Source organism: Enhydra lutris, unplaced genomic scaffold (assembly GCF_002288905.1).
Source record: "Enhydra lutris kenyoni isolate GAN:26980312 unplaced genomic scaffold, ASM228890v2 scaffoldscaffold5, whole genome shotgun sequence".
Lineage (NCBI taxonomy): Eukaryota > Metazoa > Chordata > Mammalia > Carnivora > Mustelidae > Enhydra > Enhydra lutris.
This window is the reverse complement of record NW_019154089.1, coordinates 49,889,127-49,908,535: the sequence shown is the minus strand read 5'-3', so window position 1 is coordinate 49,908,535 and position 19,409 is coordinate 49,889,127. Positions and strand designations below refer to the sequence as shown.

The 19,409-nt window shown below is 35.3% G+C and overlaps 1 protein-coding gene across 3 annotated transcripts in view; it reads left to right on the top strand.

Moving 5' to 3' along the window:
• The window catches only part of LOC111140842 (NIPBL, cohesin loading factor), a 111,975-nt gene extending 94,400 nt beyond the window's left edge, over positions 1–17,575 (top strand). For 2 of the 3 annotated variants that reach the window (XM_022493056.1, XM_022493054.1), the window contains 12 exons: positions 79–172; positions 775–929; positions 1,457–1,547; positions 3,000–3,173; positions 3,571–3,761; positions 6,150–6,257; positions 6,702–6,902; positions 10,258–10,404; positions 12,389–12,663; positions 14,020–14,194; positions 15,979–16,167; positions 16,730–17,575. In XM_022493056.1, the coding sequence (XP_022348764.1) occupies positions 79–172; positions 775–929; positions 1,457–1,547; positions 3,000–3,173; positions 3,571–3,761; positions 6,150–6,257; positions 6,702–6,902; positions 10,258–10,404; positions 12,389–12,663; positions 14,020–14,194; positions 15,979–16,167; positions 16,730–17,095 (2,166 nt within the window). In that variant the 3' untranslated portion in view covers positions 17,096–17,575. Of the gene's footprint in view, positions 1–78; positions 173–774; positions 930–1,456; positions 1,548–2,999; positions 3,174–3,570; positions 3,762–6,149; positions 6,258–6,701; positions 6,903–10,257; positions 10,405–12,388; positions 12,664–14,019; positions 14,195–15,978; positions 16,209–16,729 lie in introns of all 3 variants that reach the window. The other variant, XM_022493055.1, reaches the window with a different exon arrangement.
• The last annotated feature ends 1,834 nt before the right edge of the window (positions 17,576–19,409 follow it).

Sequence of the window (19,409 nt, the reverse complement as noted above, 5' to 3'; positions counted from 1 at the left end):
TTCATAAATGCTAACTAAATCATGTTTTTACCTTTGTCTTCAGCTTTTATCTAAACTAACATTTTCTGTGTCTTTTAGGTGGTGCAACATTGTGTGAGCTGTCTTGGGGCAGTTGTAAATAAAGTGACTCAAAATTTTAAATTTGTATGGGCCTGTTTCAATAGATACTATGGTAAGTTCAGTGCCTGGGCTTTAAAATTATCCTTCTACATCCTGTACTAGCTCCTTCTTAAAAACACATCTGATAGGGGTGCCTGGGTGGCTCAGTCATTGTCTGCCTTCAGTTCAGATCCTGCTGCTCAGTGAAAAGCATGCTTCTCCCTCTCCCACTCCCCCTGCTTGTGTTCCCTCTTTCCCTGTCTCTCTCTGTCAAGTAAATATATAAAATACTAAACACACACACACACACACACCTCTGATAAAGACAGCATTAAGGGAATTTTAAGAGGTGTGATTGTCCTCTGGTCCATTCTCAGCAGCAGTATTTTCTAGTATCTTGTATTTCCTTAAGAATTCAGTATAATTACTTCAGGAATTTACCTCATATTAAATGTTGGTAGGTTTTTTGCCTTCTATGTAAAATAAAATTTAAATATCTTTTTTTTTCTTATATTAATTCATTTAGGCTGTAAGGTATGCCCTCATAATTCTAGATGTGTGTGATACTTAGAAACATTAGTAAAATTTAATTGTAACAACCTAGCAGTAATTATTTAAAGATAATAATTCAAGGATAAAAGGTTTCTTGTAAATAAATATTACTTATCTTAATAGGTGCCATTTCAAAATTAAAAAGTCAGCACCAGGAAGACCCAAATAACACCTCACTTCTAACAAACAAACCAGCACTTCTCAGATCCCTTTTCACTGTTGGAGCACTATGTCGGCATTTTGATTTTGATCTAGAGGATTTTAAAGGCAACAGTAAGGTAAAGATTCTAATATTAATTACTTAGTATGCTATAAAAAATAGGACTCTGTGACCCTGTGAACTGAAAATTACTAATGACCCAGGATAAAAGCAGCATTAGAGTAGTCTGGTTTAATGAGAATTCTGAAGCAGTGCAACCCAAAACATGGTTCTCAGACTAGCCTCTGATCTACACACTGTTTGTTACTGGTTTATAACAAGAAGTCACACAAGCTCTATCAGCTCTGTAACAGAAGACATGCTGGGTAAGCAGCTGACTTTATTTATTTATTTATTTTTAATTTTCTCAATGATGGAACAGTCTGTTAATTTGTGTTCTTACACAAACTTCTTTGTCACAGACTTTTATCTTTAATTTCACTGTTCTAAAATCTATGGATTTATAAATTTATGGATGATTTATTCCTTAGTAAAGTTTACATGTGGAAATTCTCACTGTTTGCTTTTAGGTTTTTTCCTTTATGGTTGAAAGCTGATTGAAGTTACTCTTCTTCATTTGCTTGAATGTGTTTTTTTCCCCCTTAGGTTAATATAAAGGATAAAGTACTTGAACTATTGATGTATTTTACAAAACATTCAGATGAAGAAGTACAAACAAAAGCCATCATTGGTCTAGGTAAGTTAAATCTAAATTTCTTTATAGTTTTGGTTGTTTGAGAGGTTGGACAAATTTTACAATAATGTGAATCTAAACTGTTGTTTTATTTAAATATGTTTCTATTCGCAGTAGGATTTGTTGTATAGAATATAGGACTAGGGGTTAAGACACCTGGGTTCCATTCTTGGCTCAGCCAGTGACTTCTCTGGATGACCTTGAGCAAGTCATATAACCTCTCTGTTCATCACAAAAACTTTTTGGTAGCATTAACAAGTTTTAGAATTTAATATGCATGAGCAATTGTTTATATTGTCTTTTGAACAAAAGTGAGTAATAAATTTTTGGTTACCTAAACCTCACTAAATACTTAACTGATTTCTTTAAATAAACTTAAATCTTAATATTCCTTCTTCGTCCCCTTCAGAAAATTACATATAGCAAATTTACTAAAAATTCAAGTATCACTTACTTTAGGGAGTTAAATTAGTACAGTGTTACCTTCAAGCCAAATGTGCACCTTTTAATATTCAGTCTGGACGTAAGTTATATGAAGTGGCAGAGCTTAAAGTGTTAATTCAGAGAACAAATAGTGCAAATTTTAACTTGAAAAAGTAGCACTTTGTAGAAAATAGTGCCTTTAGACCAGTTAATAAATGACATGTTGCTTGGGCCATAATTATACTGTGTGACCTTGGATTAGTTATCTGATCACTCTATGCTTTGAGTTTAATTTTTTGGCATCAGTGATACTTACTGTCATTAAGGATCTTCATTTTATCTTACATAAATAAGCGTTTTGTATAAATAAGCATGAATAGTATTATTTTGCTGCTTATTAACTTATGATTATAGGATTCAGCATTGTGGCTTCATTATAATGCCATAAAAAATAAAAGGACGATATTGTTAGCTCTAGTTTATTCTAGAATTATTCTGGTTCATCAAATAGATAAATATATATTAATTTTTAATAATGCCAATGTAGTACTTTCTGCTAGGGCTCCAAAAAATGTTTGCAGACTTTACCTCTTAAATCCTGAAAACATCCCTTTGAGGTAGGTGGGTGGTAAATATTATTGTCCCCATTTTACAGATGGAGAATTGAGGCACAGAGAGATTATGTGACTCACCCAAGGTCACACTACAAGTCAGTGGTGGACCAGGAATAGAACCCAAGACACCTGACTCCTAATCCACTCCCCTAGCCAATAGGCCCTGCTCCCTCCTCAAGGTTTCCTCTTGTGTGAAATTCTCCTTTGAAATGCAATTTCTTGTTTTTAATTCATGGGGAAAGAAGTACCTGCTCTGATACTTCTCTGGGTAAGGCCACTAGCATATATATTCTTCCAGTCATTTTAAGTTTTAATTTTTGAAATAAGGAACTCTTCATATAATTTATCAATATTTTCATTAAGTATTATACTTAATTTTAATATGAATATATCAAAATACTTTTTTCTCTCTCATTAGGATTTGCCTTTATTCAGCATCCAAGTCTAATGTTCGAGCAAGAGGTGAAAAATCTATATAATAACATTTTATCTGATAAGAACTCTTCAGTAAATTTAAAAATACAAGTGTTAAAAAATCTCCAAACCTACTTACAAGAAGAGGATACAAGGATGCAACAAGCAGATAGAGACTGTAAGTAAAAATTTATTTTTAAATTTCACAGTGTGGCAACAGTTAGAATACTCTCTGTTTTGTAATCCAGACACCTGAATTTCCTTACCTAGTAAATGAAGACATTCTGTTAAAGAAGAATCTTAAGACCATAGCTAGCCTTTAGGGTATTTATAAACTCCCTAAAGTAGTTTTTTGAAATTTAGTGTATATGCAAACATTAACATTTTGCAGGAGGATAGAGATTATAGTTCTCCTCAGGTTCTCAAAGGTGTCTCTGACAGAGATATACACACATAAAAGATTAATAGCCACTGAGCCAGAGCACTAGCTATAGTTTTTGTGCTTTTGGTTATGGCCTAACTTGGTGTATTTCATGAAGGTAATATACATGTCCTTAATATGTTTACTTTTGTAGGGAAGAAAGTTGCAAAACAAGAAGATCTAAAAGAAATGGGTGACGTATCCTCAGGGATGAGTAGTTCCATCATGCAGCTTTACCTCAAACAGGTGCTGGAAGCATTTTTTCACACCCAGTCAAGTGTACGCCACTTTGCCCTGAATGTCATTGCATTGACCCTAAACCAAGGTCTCATTCATCCAGTTCAGGTAAGTATGTTTTATAGTGGAGCACTTACAAAAAGAGCCAAATTTGTTATCATTTGATGACATTGTGATTAAAGAATAGATAGTAGTTCTTTTTTTTTATCTTACTTGTTAAATTTTTTTGTCCTAAATGCTTAAGAATCCATCTCCTAGGTTGTCATATAAAATACCCTTCTATTCATAATTTTGTCTCTTCAACAGATTTCCAGTTTATATGGCAGAATATGAACTTGGAATCAATTTTCTAAGTAGGGATGATTTGTTTTAATCCGTATTGACTCTTATCCTTAAGAACCAATAGCCTGTAATGTCAGGAGAGTTAACTGGGGGTAAGATTATTCTCTAACTATTAAGCAGGGGGGTTTTAGTCCATAGAGAAGTAAATTATATTACCTAAGTTCAGGTCCTTCATCTGTACATTGGAGGTAGTATCAACTACTAATACCTAAAAGCATTGAAGTGAGGGCTAACTGACATAATAAAGACATGTCAGCGTCAATAATGATTAGCACCTAATGCTGCAAATCATGGCCTGAGCCAAAGGCAGAGGCTTTAACCCACTGAGCCACCCAGGTGCCCCGAGACTCTTGAATTTTTGAGATACTTGGGAATCTTTGCTGGTATTCTGAATGGCCTTAGTTGGTTGTGTTTTTTATTATTATATTTGCTTTTTAAAACTTTTATTTAAAATTTCACACTTAAACAAAAATATTACAAGAGTGTATGGCGAACTCCCTTATATTCTCTTCACCTGTATTCATTCAGTATTAACATTTTGCTCTATTTCCTTTATCTTTCTCTTCATACACACACTTCTTTCTGAATCATTTGATAGTAATATTGTGATATCACTATAACTGTTTACCTCTGAACACTTCAGCGTATATATATTTCCTAAGAACAGGGACATTCTCTTACAAAATCATAATTCAGGGGCGCCTTGGTGGCTCAGTGGGTTAAAACCTCTGCCTTTGGCTCAGGTCATGATCTCAGGGTCCTGGGATCGAGCCCCGCATCGGGCTCTCTGCTCAGCGGGGAGCCTGCTTTCCTCTCTCTCTCTCTCTCTCTCTCTCTCTCTCTGCCTCTGCCTGCTTGTGATCTCTATCTGTCAAATAAATAAATAAACTCTTTAAAAAAAAAATCATAATGGAGTCATCAGATTCAGGAGATTTAACATTGATGCAGTCTTATCTAATAATAGTCCATTTTCAGATTTTGCCAGTAAAAGCTTTTATTTTTTGTGTATTTGAGTGAGAGAGAGAGAATGCAAGCCAGGGCAGGAGCAGAGGGGGAGGGAGAAGAAGAAGGAAAGAATCTGAAGCAGACTCATCACTGAGCATGGAGCTCATGCAGGGCTCAGTCTCATGACCCTAAGATCATGACCTGAGCTGAAACCAAAAGTTGGATGCCTAACCGATGGAGCCACCCAGGTGCCCCAAGTCAGTAATATTCTTTATGGACCTACTCCCCCTGATTCAGGATTTATTCCATGATCATCCTTTTCAGTTAGTGCTGTGCTTTTGTTTCTTTTTAAGCTGTTTGTTTGTTGTTTTCAGGTCTCACCACTGGTTCAGATTCTTTGTACATAGTATAGGTATTTTTTGAGTTTAGAAATCCAGTGGATTTGCTATTAACAAAACAGTAGCTATCAGACTGACTGATCATTAAAGCCGTATATAAAATCAGTATTGTGGAAGAATTTATATTTTCCTAATTTTGAAATATGGAAGACAAGTTACTTTGTGTCCTATGTTATCTTTACATACCAAATTCAGTCGAGCTTGAAAAAGTATTGGATTATATATTTGTATTATATGTCATAATCTTAAGTGGATAATTTTAGTGTAGGAGCTCTATGTTTAAAGAAACTTTGCTTCACACTGAAATTGTTTCAGTTTCACCACATCAGTATTTTTGCTGGTGCTTCATTGCTTTTTTTTTTTCCCCCTTTAAGATAAATCTAAGGGAAAATGAATCTTTTTTTTTTTTTTTTAATTTATTTATTTGACAGACAGATCACAAGCAGGCAGAGAGGCAGGCGGGCAGGGGGTGGGGGGTGGAGATGAAGCAGGCTCCCTACTGAGCAGAGAGCCCCATGCAGGGCTTGATCCCAGGACCCTGGATCATGACCTGAGCTGAAGGCAGAGGCTTTAACCCACTGAGCCACCCAGTTGCCCCAAGATGAATCATTTTTAAAAGAACACTAAGATATGACATTTATAGGAAGGCCTGTAAAGCTAAATATGTATATCGCAGTATACAGCGAGTTTTATATATGTCATGATCATACAGAGCTTTTACTACTGTGATGTCTTAAAAATCCTTTCATTCACTTATTTATTTATTTGTTGATTGATTTGCACTGCAAGAATACCTTTATTTTTATTTTAGTGTGTACCATATTTAATTGCTATGGGAACAGACCCGGAACCAGCTATGAGGAACAAGGCTGATCAGCAACTTGTGGAAATAGACAAAAAATATGCTGGATTCATTCATGTATGTGTTTTTAAATTGTATCCCCTAAACTTGAATGTCTTTCTTTGGTATACCATTACCTTGATAAATGTTCTGTCCATATTCATATTAGAATAAAACCTTTTGCATAGTGTTTACTTCCAAACATGCAACTAAGTTTGTCACCCAAGGTGTTTAAGACTTACTCTTAAGATTGAGCTAGAGGTGACTGGGTTCTAGTCCCTGCTGTGTGAAGTTGGCAGTAATGGCTCTTCTGGTTCTTGATATTTTTTTCTTACATAAAACAAGGGAGTTGCAATAGGTAATCTCTGATATTCCTTCTGCCACTTGAGTTCCATGATTTTATTATTTTAAATAAAAAAGCCAAACAGTGGAGTTAACTTCTGGCTATAATGCTCAAAGCATATTTTTAATTTGACTCTTAATTAATTTCCATGTCAAAAATGAGGCTTTTATTGATTTCAGATGAAAGCAGTGGCTGGTATGAAGATGTCTTACCAGGTACAACAGGCAATCAACACATGCCTAAAAGATCCTGTAAGGGGTTTCAGACAAGATGAGTCCTCTAGTGCTTTGTGTTCACACCTTTACTCCATGATCCGTGGAAACCGCCAGCACAGACGGGCCTTTCTGATTTCTTTACTCAACCTCTTTGATGACACAGCTGTAAGCATAAAAATTTACTATTTTAAGAAAATACATGTTCTATAAATTTTATGCCTAAAGTAGTGACCATTTTGAAAATATTACCATTTTAGTAAATAATAATGACTGTATTAAGTATGTGTTTCTTTACATCTCCTTTAGTAATTATAAGGTATATAGTCAAATTGGGAGGGAAAATTTTGCATGCGTACAAATACAGTGAGGGATAAAATATAATTGTGTCTCCATACTGAATGTCTTATAAACTTTGGTAACAGTTCCTTTAAGCATAACTTTCAATCACTAAACTGTCACTTGGGAGCAGGGGATACGTTACTTCACTAAATAAGGTGAAATTGCACTTATTTCTGTTACGCCCAAATATTGTTAGAATAACTGTTGTAGGTTTTTGGCTGCTGAGATCCTAATTTGTTCAACTTGACTTCCTTAATGAAGAGCCCACTTTTGTGCAATTACAGTTTTGATCCTTTGGGTTATTGTACAAGTTGCATTGGCCAGGTCCAATAAAATAGAAGAAAATAGAACAACCTGTTCTTTAAGCTTATCTCTTAATTTATTCATTCATTTTACATAAATATTTATTCAGCACCTGCCATGTGTGGTAGTCATCATGCTAAGAGATGAAGATAAAATAGTAGATGGAACAGATGTAGTATCTGCCCACATAGAGCTTACCAGTTAGCCTATGTGTGTGTAAAGTTTTGAAAAGAACAAAAGAAGGGTTGTGGGGTTTTTTTGTGTTTTAATCACTTAAAGGTTGACTTTGTTATTATCCCCAAACTAGAATTTTTAAAAATAAAATTTAAATTGCCAGAATGTAGATACCTTACGAGATCTCTTCTTTTTAAGTGCTACGTGAAATTTTTTGTACATGATCTAGCAAATAAATATTACAAGCATCTGTTTCAGAAATACTTGAAATATAATTTAATCATCATCATCACCACCACCACCATCATCATGTCATCATCAGTATTAAGTATTCATTGTGTAGAGGGCATCATCATGCTAGGAGTGGAAATGGTATGATATAGTAGTCTTCCCTCACTGATCTTACCTCCCTCCAATTGTGGTGATAGAACGCAATATAAAGGAAGTAAATATGTTAAGGTTGACATATTCTACGTGCCAGGTGGTTTGTACTGTTGATTCTGCTCTAGTCCTTATCTCGTCTCCTGAGCTTCATTCCTGTGTGGTTTCATTGTCCTGCTCTCTGTCATTAGCTCAGTATTCTGTCACTGCGGCATGCACAGTGCTAAGCTGATAATTCAGCTGTCATAACGCAGTGCTGTGTCCTGACTAGTCCCAACAAAGGATGTCAGAGGAGGAACAAATCACTGAAGGCCTGGGAGGTTAAATGAGATAGATCCACTGCTTAAGCCAGGGGTAAAAAGATAATAAAGGTACAAAGATAAGAATGTGTGGAAAATAACAAATAGATTATTATTTGACTGGAGCAGAAAGGTCATAATGAGGCATGGTTTATGGAGGATTTTGTAGACAGTGAAAAACCAAAAAAAGCATTAAATAAAGTGAAGAGGACAGATGCCAAAGAGCATTTCAGGAACATGGATTTTTTTTTTTAGCATTGTGTTCACACTGGAGGCAACAAGGGATTGACCTATTATGATGACAGTAGGAAAGAAAAGAAGTGTTGTGAAGAAGTAATAAATCAAATAAGGCTGTGTGAGAATCGTCAAAGGATAACTGGAATATTTTTGTCCTGAGCACCTGAGAAAATAATAGGATTGTTGAAAAGGAGTTGAGAAGGACTTAGAGGATTAGTCAAAGAGGTAGGAAGAGAAAACTAAGGAAGAAGAAAATTTCAGGAAGGAAAGGGTGGACAGTAATGTCTGGTACTACTCAGAAGTCAAGGAGAATAAGATATTTTAAAAAAAAGAAATGGGGCGAGATTAGATGGCAGCCATCAAAGAGTGAGGGACACAAACTTGATTGTGACTGAGAGTGGTGAGGAAGACATGGCAGGAGCAGCTCTAGAGTATTCTTTTAAGAAATTTCATTTTTTTTTAAAGATTTTACTTATTTATTTGACAGAGAGATCACAAGTAGGCAGAGAGGCAGGCAGAGAGCGAAGGGGAAGCAGGCTCCCTGCTGAGCAGAGAGCCTGATGCGGGGGTGTCGATCCCAGGACCCTGAGATCGTGACCTGAGCTGAAGGCAGAGGCTTAACCCACTGAGCCAACCAGGTGCCCCAAGAAATTTGATTTTTTAAGGAACAAGCAATATAGGACTTTTTTATTAACCAAAGTTGAAGAATTTCAGAGTTTTAAAAAGATTTATTTAGAATTGTCCTGAACATTTTCAGTTTTAGGAGAAAAAAATACGTATATAAATAAGTGTTAAAACTAATAGACAAGGTGGAGTCCTATGGCTGCATTTCCCCAATTTTAACGAGTAGGAATTGATACATATTTAAAAAACAAAACGTAGAGTGTTAGCAACTTTATTGCATTTGTCCTTTGGGATTTTATTGTTGCTGATGCCTCAGTTGGGTTTTGGATTGTTTGCACTGCACGATAGGTGAGATGGCAGGAGGGAGGGGAGTGTGTTTTGACTGCTGTATTTTCTCTTTCCTTTTTTTTTTTTTTTTCCTAAGCTGTGTTTTAAAGGAATTTAAATTTTAATGTGGTTTCTGTTTATATTCATTCTATATGATTATGAAATGCTGAAAGTCTCTATTACTTCTTTTTAAAGCAAACAACTAGTAGTAACCATAACTTTTGCCTTAAATTTTGCCTCCCTCAGAGTTTTTATCTTGTGAGACTATACTATGGCCCTGTCAGAATGACTGATACTGGATATGTAGGAAATGGACAAATGTTTTTGAATACATGAACTTTGATTTTTTTTAACCCACATGTTAGTACTATGATTACCACTTATTTTTGAGGGCAGAATAGTAACTGTGTGTAACTGATCTCCATATGGGTTAAACTCTTAGAAGCACAATGACAAATCATTATGAATTCATATGTATACTTTCTGATGTGGTATGGATTTATCATAAAAATTCCATATACTTTATAAGAATACTACAGGGAATTCCACTTGGGTGCACAGAAAAATTTCACCTCTTCCCTTCTTGAGGTCCATGGTATAAGTCATTATGAAATCTCTTTAAATGGGTATAAGATTATTTTATAAAATCCAATTATGTGCCCCCTCATCCCTTTTTCTTACCTCCCTCCCCTGCTCTCTCCCTCCCTCCCCTACCCTTCTCTTTCTCAAACATTGGCTGAGGTGAAAGTGCCCTCTGATATTTTTTCTAAAAAGGCTTTTTGGATGGATTTCTAGATTATCCACTAAACATGTGTACCTTTTTTTAAAATTTACAGAAAACAGAAGTGAATATGCTCTTGTATATAGCAGACAATCTAGCCTGTTTTCCATACCAGACACAGGAAGAGCCGTTGTTTATAATGCATCATATAGACATTACACTCTCAGTTTCTGGTAGTAACCTACTGCAGTCATTCAAGGAGGTAAGTTACACACATTACTATTCTTAATGCATCTGTCAAAGTGCAGGCATGCTATTCTCACTGTTTTGTTTCCATTGTTCTTTTTTTTTTCTTTTCACAGGTAAAGTCTTTCTAAATGAATTTATTAAAATTGGGGCAGTGCTTGAATTGGGGAGAAGAAGTGGGTTGCCATTTCATTTCTATTAAGAAAGACCTAAAACCATTCCATTCCAGATCATTTAAGTGGAAATACACACACACACACACACACACACACATATATATATTTATAGTATATAAATATATAAATATATATTGTTCTTTTGATAAGCCATCCCACTTCTTTTTTTCTCTTACTTTAAGCACTGATCTTAAGTGTTTGGTGTCCATTCATATATTCATTTAAACCCCATTTTAAAGCACCTTGCTATTCTAGAAGTCTGGTAATGCTATAGATCACAATAGTATATTTGAAGAGCTATAAATAGATACCTTACTTATAAGGAAAAACAAAATGTATAATACTATTGATCTCCTGTCCCTGAACACTAGTATCATAACGGAACTGGCGTATTTTGTGCCCAAAATCTTCACCCAGTTTTCTCCGTATGTCTTCTCTTACGGTTTGTAGGAGGAAATGTAATTGGTTTCATTGTAACAGCACCCAGTATAGCACTTGAACACTTCATAGGCACTCAGTTAATTATTTAAAAATTAATTGGAATATTTTCGTGTGCCAGATGATGCAGGTAGATCTCACTTTACAAAATTGTTTTGCTCAGAGCTCCCCCTGATCACAGTAGTAAATCAGGGAGATTATTAAAATACCCAAGGGTTGGAATTATAGAGGTAACTAAACCCTTGCTGCTTAAAGTGTGCACCAAGACCCAGCAGCACTGGCCTCACTTGAGATCTTGTTAGAACTAGCAGAACCTCAGGTCCCACTCTAGACCTGCTGAAACAGTCTGCATTTTTAACAGAATTCCTAGGTGCCCCTTAAAGTTTGAGAAGTTAATAATTTCCCAGAAACTTTAGTCACCATATTTTTATTTCACTTCACTTACTGTTGTGAATATACTTGTAAATGTTTCTCCAGTTTTATTTCTTCTTAAACAGTAATAATTGCTTTGTAATCTGGTCTTTTCCCCTCTGTTAAATCCAGCTGACTTTCTTTTTAGGAGCTAACAGTTTCATAAAGTACAAAAAAAAAAAAATATCCACAGAATTTAACTAACTTAAGAAAAGTTGCATATTATTGAGAAGTTCTTAAAAGGGAGAGTTTGATAGAAGTTGGGGTGTTCAAGCCTGTTATATTCTCTTCGGTTAAATTATATGTAGCACTGTTTTTTTAAATAATGAGTATGCCTAACGTGGGGCTCAAACTCATGACCCTGAGATCAAGAGTCACACACTGTACTGACTGAGCCAACCAGGCGCTTAAATTAAGTGCCCTTACTTAAATTATAATTAGTGTTTTTCCTCTAGTGGTTTGCCTGTGCCAAATTGATATTTTTATAACTAATTTATATTTCATCTCTATCCTATAACAAAATTGTTTCCCTTCGATATTTGAGAAGAGCTTTTGGGGAGGGGGGCATCAGAGCAATGGATTATATAGATTATATATGACTTTGTTTAGTCTTGGTACCTAATTGTTGTTCATGGAAAGTCAGAAGGTTTCAGTATATAAAATATTAATTTAGGGACACCTGGGTGGCTCAGTTGGTTAAGCAGCTGCCTTCGGCTCAGGTCATGATCCCAGCGTCCTGGGATCGAGTCCCACATCGGGCTCCTTGCTTGGCGGGGAGCCTGCTTCTCCCTCTGCCTCTGCCTGCCATTCTGTCTGCCTGTGCTCGCTCTCTCTCCCTCTCTCTCTGACAAATAAATAAAAAAATCTTTAAAAAAAAAATATATATTAATTTAGAGATGCTTTTTGATGATTCTGAATAGAGCACAATTATTTATTAGTGGTATTTTGTTACTGTTTTTCCTTTTTTTTCCCCAGTCAATGGTAAAAGACAAAAGGAAAGAAAGAAAATCATCACCTGGTAAGGAAAATGAGTCAAGTGAGAGTGAAGAAGAAATTTCCAGGCCTCGGAAGTCACGAAAACGTGTAGATTCAGATTCAGATTCAGATTCAGAAGATGATATAAATTCAGTGATGAAATGTTTGCCAGAAAATTCAGCTCCTTTAATTGAATTTGCAAATGTCTCCCAGGGTATTTTATTGCTTCTGATGTTAAAACAACATTTGAAGAATCTCTGTGGATTTTCTGATAGGTAAGGTTACATAACCTGTGAGAGGAAAAACTTTATCCTGTTCAAATTACAAAGAAATATGAAACCCAGTTGTTTTGTGTGTGTGTGTGTAATCTTTTTTTTCCTCACCATAGCACATATCCTCCCCCATGTCCATCACCCAGCCACCCCATCCCTCCCACCCTCTCCCCTCTAGCAATGAAACCCAGTTTTGATTGCATGTTTACATATTTAAAATGTCCCTTTTAAAAGAAGGAGTTTGTTCCTTATTGTTGCTGTATAATATTTTGTTTGTAATATACCACAATTTGTTTGCTCTTTAAGAGAGGAAAAACATTCACTAGTTGCATTGTAAGTGAAAGAACTTACTTTGATTTCCTTAAATAGATCTTACTAGAAAATTAGGCTAATCTTAAAATAGGTTGCAAATTTAAGTTTTCAAAGAGCTATGAATAAAGAATAGATGCAGACCAACTAGACTAAGCTCCAAGAGAACCCAAATGGTCTTTAATGTACTCTGTAAAGTAAGAGATAGTAAAGTGCTGATTGTTGTGAATGCCCTGTAAGTTTACCCCTGATTAGTGACTATAGGTATCTTTTTTTCTGCCTATACCCATGAAACTTTGGTCATTTTTCATATTCATGGAAACCTTTACTAGGAATCACAAAGTCATATGTTCTTAGAGGACAGACCATGAAACAGAGTAAAATAGATTTGGTAGAAATTCTCTGGCATACTAGAAAGAGAATGTTTTATTTAAGGGGCTTAGGTATTACTCAGACATTCATCAGTTTGTTACCATGGAAGAAGGTGGGCATGATGTGGCCAGGAGCTTCCAGTTTTTCAAGAGAAGCTAGATAATCCAGGTTTTTATGAGAAATACCTTGATGTTAAATATTGGCAACTAGTTCAAAATAATGTAAAACCTTGTAAGGTCTTGGAGCAGTGCTAGAGAGTTGAGAAGATTTTTGAGCCAGAGTTGTTAATAATATGAAACAGGTTTGTAAACATTCTGGCTGCTGTGTAGAGGATGAATAGTTGGAGGGTAAGAAAGTAGGAGGTAAATCAGTATTTATATTGAAACTGTTCTACAGTCATGATCATGGTATTCAAAACAGACTTGAGAAATTACTTACATTTAAATGATCCCTCTATTTAAGACAAATACTGTTGGAAACAAGAGCATATTATTCTTTTTAATCTTTGCCTTTATGTCTTTACGTCCCTTTTTAAAATTACTTTTGTGTAGAAGTTCACTGGTTGAAATCTCTGTGACAAAAAGTTTAATTATTAGTAAGTGACGTTTAACTACAATCACTTTAAATATAAATGCCTGAAAAAATTTTAAAGTCAATGACTTTGTTTTCCCAAAACAGTAAAATTCAGAAATACTCTCCATCTGAATCTGCGAAAGTGTATGATAAGGCGATAAACCGAAAAACAGGAGTTCATTTTCATCCCAAACAAACACTGGACTTTCTGCGGAGTGATATGGCTAATTCCAAAATCACTGAAGATGTGAAGAGGAGTATAGTAAAACAGTATCTAGACGTAAGTACTAAAACCAAAGTATATTTTCTAATAATACTTTTTGGAAAATTAAATTCTTTGGGTGGAGATAGCTCCCTCCCTTACATGGAAGCTTCATGAACTCTCAGGATTATTTTTCTCTATGTGGTTTTAACGAGTTACTTGAAGCCTGCCTGCCGTTCTCACTTCACCCATTGCATCACATTTTGTCTTCAAAAACTCTGGTCCACCACTCACGTTATTTTAGTGAGAATGAGATTCTATAGGCAAGTTTCAGGGAAGAGCCATGCCCACTTATGTATTTCTTTTTAATTCAGTAGATTACATGGTTTATAGTTCCTAAAAGCAAAAATCAGGAAAAGTCATCCTCCTGCACTCCTCAGCCATTCTCTTGCTCTCCTTCCTGGCAACCAGTGTTCCTGCTTTTTCACGTGTTCTTACAGAAGTATAATAAGGCTTATGCACTTGTATGCATCCTCCATAAATGCTCAGTTAGCAGGTATGTGAGAGTATGTGTATGTAAAGTGTGCTTTTTAAATATCTTTAAGAATAGGCAAATTCCTAGGGACAGAAAATGGAAAAGGTTACCAGGGGCCCCAGTAGGGGAGAAAGGAATGAGGAGCTGTTGTTTTAATAGGTACAGAATGAGTTTCTGTTTGGGATGAAGAAAGTTCTGGAAATGATGGTGATGATGATTACACAACATTGTGAATATACTTAATGGCAGTGAATTGAACACTTTAAAATCACTAGAATGGCAAGTTTTGTGTATATTTTATCACAGGAAAGCTTTATGTTTAAAAACATGGGGGGAGGGTTGAGATTGTCCCTAAAAAATAAAAATAATTTTTTTATTTTAATCTACTTAAAGCAAGGAGATGAACATAACTAATAATATTTTTGACCAAGAATGAAACTTACACAGGGGCACCTGGGTGGCTCAGTTAAGTGTCTGACTTTTGGTTACAGCTTCCATCATGACCTCCGTATCAGGAGATAGAGCCCCACTTCGGCATTCTGCTCCCTGCTTAGTGGAAATCTGCTTCCCCTTTTCCCTTCCTTCCTCCCCCTTCCCTCCCATTCCTTATTCACACACTGTCTCTCTCTCCCGCCCTCTCTGTCTTCTTGCTCTCCAAAAATAAATAATTTTTTTTAAGCAATGAAACCTACGAAGTGCTTTTCATGTTATTCATTGACTGCAAACCTTACACTCCAAAGCTGAAAATTATTTTAGTTCTCTTTTTAAATTCTTTAACATCCTTTTCTTCCTCTTGTATCTTCTTATTTTAGCAGAGGGCAAAGGGGGTAGGGAACTTGAAAGATGTCTATCAGTAATTAATTATTAATCATCTGGTTACTTGGGAACTTGGACCAGGGTCAGCAAACTCCAGCTTATGGGCCAAACCTGGCCCCCACTGCCTGTTTTTGTTTGTTTGTTTGTTTGTTTATTAATTTTGTTTTTCCCCCACTGCCCATTTAAATAAAGTGTATTGAAATAGCCATGCCCATTCGTTTAGGTATTGTCTCTAGTTGCTTTCACACTATGCTGGTAGAGTTATGTAGTAATGACAGAGACCATATGGCCTGCAAAGCCAGAAATATTTACTATCTGGCACTTTATAAAAAATATTTGCCAGGCCCTGTCTTGGACAATAGCTAAAATCTATTTAGCTACTAAACTAGACCCACACACAACTACTGCCTTGAAAAGATTTAGGAAAAAATTAAACGGGAAGTATTTAAGGACTTAACAGTCTTCTTTAAGATTATTTACTTAACTCTAAATTCATATCTAATTTTTGTAGTTCAAACTTCTCATGGAACATCTGGACCCTGATGAAGAGGAAGAAGAAGGGGAGGTGTCAGCTAGTACAAATGCTCGGAACAAAGCAATTACCTCGCTGCTTGGAGGAGGCAGCCCTAAAAATAATGCAGCAGCAGAGACAGAAGATGATGAAAGTGATGGGGAGGATAGAGGAGGAGGCACTTCAGGGGTGAGGCGGAGGAGGAGTCAACGTATTTCGCAGCGTATTACGTAAAATGATTTTTATGTGCTTATATATGTCAGTCTATTAAATGTACACCAAGTAATGTAATACTTATGAGAGAAAACATTTTGTAGATAGAGATTCTCTACTTAACCATTTATACATCCTTTTGTAGAAAGTTTAACATAAAAGACAATAAAAAAGAAAAAAACAGAAATGAGACTTATCCAGCATAAAGGGTTATTAATTTTTCTTTGGATTGTATTAATGTGTGTTATCCTTTTTTATTGTTGCTAAGTTTTATGTAGCTTTATGGTTCATATGTATATATAATTTTATATATCAATAAGAGTAAAGACACGGGTACAAATTAAGAGTTATATGGTTTTACAAGTATATGTTAACCCCTTGGCGCTGGCGGTCACGGTGCGTCTCATTGCCGGCAATGGAAGTGTGCTGGGAAATCCCAACTCCCGGCGTCAAGGGATTAAAAGCAATAAAAACAAAAATTTCACTAAAATTCTTTTGTGTAACACTTCGTCTTTTTTCCCCCCTCCCAATGTTTTAGTCATTGAGAAGGTCAAAACGAAATTCAGACTCTACGGAGTTGGCAGCACAGATGAATGAAAGTGTTGACGTCATGGATGTCATCGCTATTTGCTGTCCAAAGTACAAAGATCGACCACAAATTGCAAGAGTAGTACAGAAAACCAGCAATGGCTTCAGTGTTCAGTGGATGGCAGGCTCCTACAGTGGCTCCTGGACTGAGGCTAAGCGCCGTGATGGCCGCAAACTGGTGCCTTGGGTAGACACTATTAAAGAGTCAGACATTATTTACAAAAAAATTGCTCTAACGAGTGCTAATAAGCTGACTAATAAAGTTGTTCAGACTTTACGATCCCTGTATGCCGCCAAGGATGGGACTTCCAGCTAATGAATTTGTACATGCAGCCAAATTTACAGGAATTTTTTTAAAAGGCAGAAAAACTTGAAATATCAACATTCTGGCAAAAAAAAAAAAAAATCAGTTTTATGAAGAGTAAGAATGGAACCTGGGATGCAGGAACAAAAGAAGGAAATGTTGGGCAAACATTTTTGTGGGAGCTCCCTTCGCTGTTGTGCAGCAGAAACAGATTCTCAGTTCATTTTTACTCCCACTGTATTATAGTTTAACAAAAATTGTTTATATCTTGGAAAAAAAACTTTCTGTTTAAAAAATAAACAAGTGAATGTTGGAAATTAGTCTGTTAATGTTCTTAATAAAGTGTTCTTGGAGTTTAACCTAGCAGCGGATGGCTTTCTTTAGCTTAGCCCAGTTTCCAGGGAAGCATTGTTTTTTCCAGGCTGTAAAATGGCAGAATCTCCTGGATATATAATTTATTCTGTTGAAAAAAAAAAAAAAAAAAAAAAAAAAGCATGCAGTATCTATGACCTATCTGCAGAAGGAGTTTTTGTAAATGTAGATTTTGATGTATTAGGTCACCCTGAAAACAATACAAGAAAAGGGATCCCCAGGCAATCTGGTGGAGCGAATACTGCAATAAATTTTTTTACTTCTCTTTGTTACTTGTCTGTTTCCATTTGAATTTCTTATTGTAAAGATCTGTTTAAATCCATTTATATTATTTTGCAGTCTTTTATGTAAAATTTATTATATCACTGGTTTTCAAAGCAAAACATAAAGTATTGTTTATACAGTTTGTATAGGCTGACTTCTGAATAATTGGTATCTATTATTTTCATTCCCATAAGAGGGTGTAAACAGTTAACTCCAGGGTTTTATTGTATCCTGCAATATTTAGTATTAACTATATATGATTTAGCACTGTGCCAAACACATTTTCAAGAGTACATTTTGATATAAAAAGAAACTATAGTTTATTCCTTGTATGCTTCAATTTCTTTCTAGTGATGTCATGATGGTAATATTTATTTTTTAAACCTCGGGAAAAGGTAACAATCATGCTATTTTGGGAAACTAGCATTTCTCTTAGTTAAAATTATGCCGTGTATTATTTTAGAGATAGAATTGAGTATGACACTTGGTAATTACATTGCATTTTTCACAAGTTATTTTTTAATGCGGAAAAAGGAGTAATTTTACTAGTTGAGATGTTTATTCATTTTCTATTCTAAACATTTTATACCTCTTTGGGGAGCGGTTTGTTACTACAAATGGGGAGAGTTGGGTATTTAATCATTTGATCTGCTTAGTTGATGCTCAGAAATAGTAATGCCGAAAATTACAGGGGAGAAGGTCTGTTTGAAATTTAAGTCATTAAACAATGTGTACTTATTTTTAAGTTCGTTTTTAGACCTCTTTAGAATGTTAAGTTTTATGAAATTGGCCAATAAATGAAAATACTCAATTTGTGAGGAAGAGTGACATTGCCACAAAATACCTTTTTGTCAACACCTATTAAACCACAATGAAAATAACTTTTCAGGATCTATTTCCTATGTGGAATTCTTTCAGAACATTTTCTTGAAGGAAATGTTTTCCCACTCTTCTTTTTTCTGCTTAGTTGCCTGTTTCCGCTTCCTTTTTACTGTGAACTCTGTAGAACTAAACTAAATTGGGTTTTCCCCTCTTGGGATATGCTTAATCAGCAAAGGACTTGAGGTAGCTTATGAAAATAACAGCGATTGACCAAAAAGAGTAAAAGACTAATAATTAGAAAAAATATAAGAATATAAAGTCCAGCCTGTAGAATACTAAAGAATAAAGATGTAGTTAAAAAAAAAAAAAAGAAACAATTTTGAACGCTGTGAGCCTGACAATCAATCATGCGTGCTATTTAATTCTTAGAAAAACTCTGCTAATTAAATATGTTATCCCCATTTTGTAGATAAGGAAAATGGAGTCTCAGATTCAGCAATTTCCTGTTAAATGTATAATAGGGATTTGAATTTGAAGTTGGAATAATTGTCTCACTGTTCTGGCTAATTGAACATCAAGCACTAAAGGAAATGGTTCTTGCTGAAAGTAAACCAGACCCTAAAGGATACTTAGTGTGTATGTGAATACTTGGGGGTCCTACTTAGATGTACTTCAGGGCAGGTACACAGTAGTTAAGGCTTTTCGTTGCCTCATGAATTGCTGTGTTTAGGAATTTCCCATATTTTCTAAGCTCCAATATTTCAGCTATCAATGTAAGCCAAATGTTGGTATAACTTGTAAGCCTTAACACTTAAAATATACAAACCAAAGTTTTCAAAAAGTAGATTTCTCAGATACAAATTTTTTT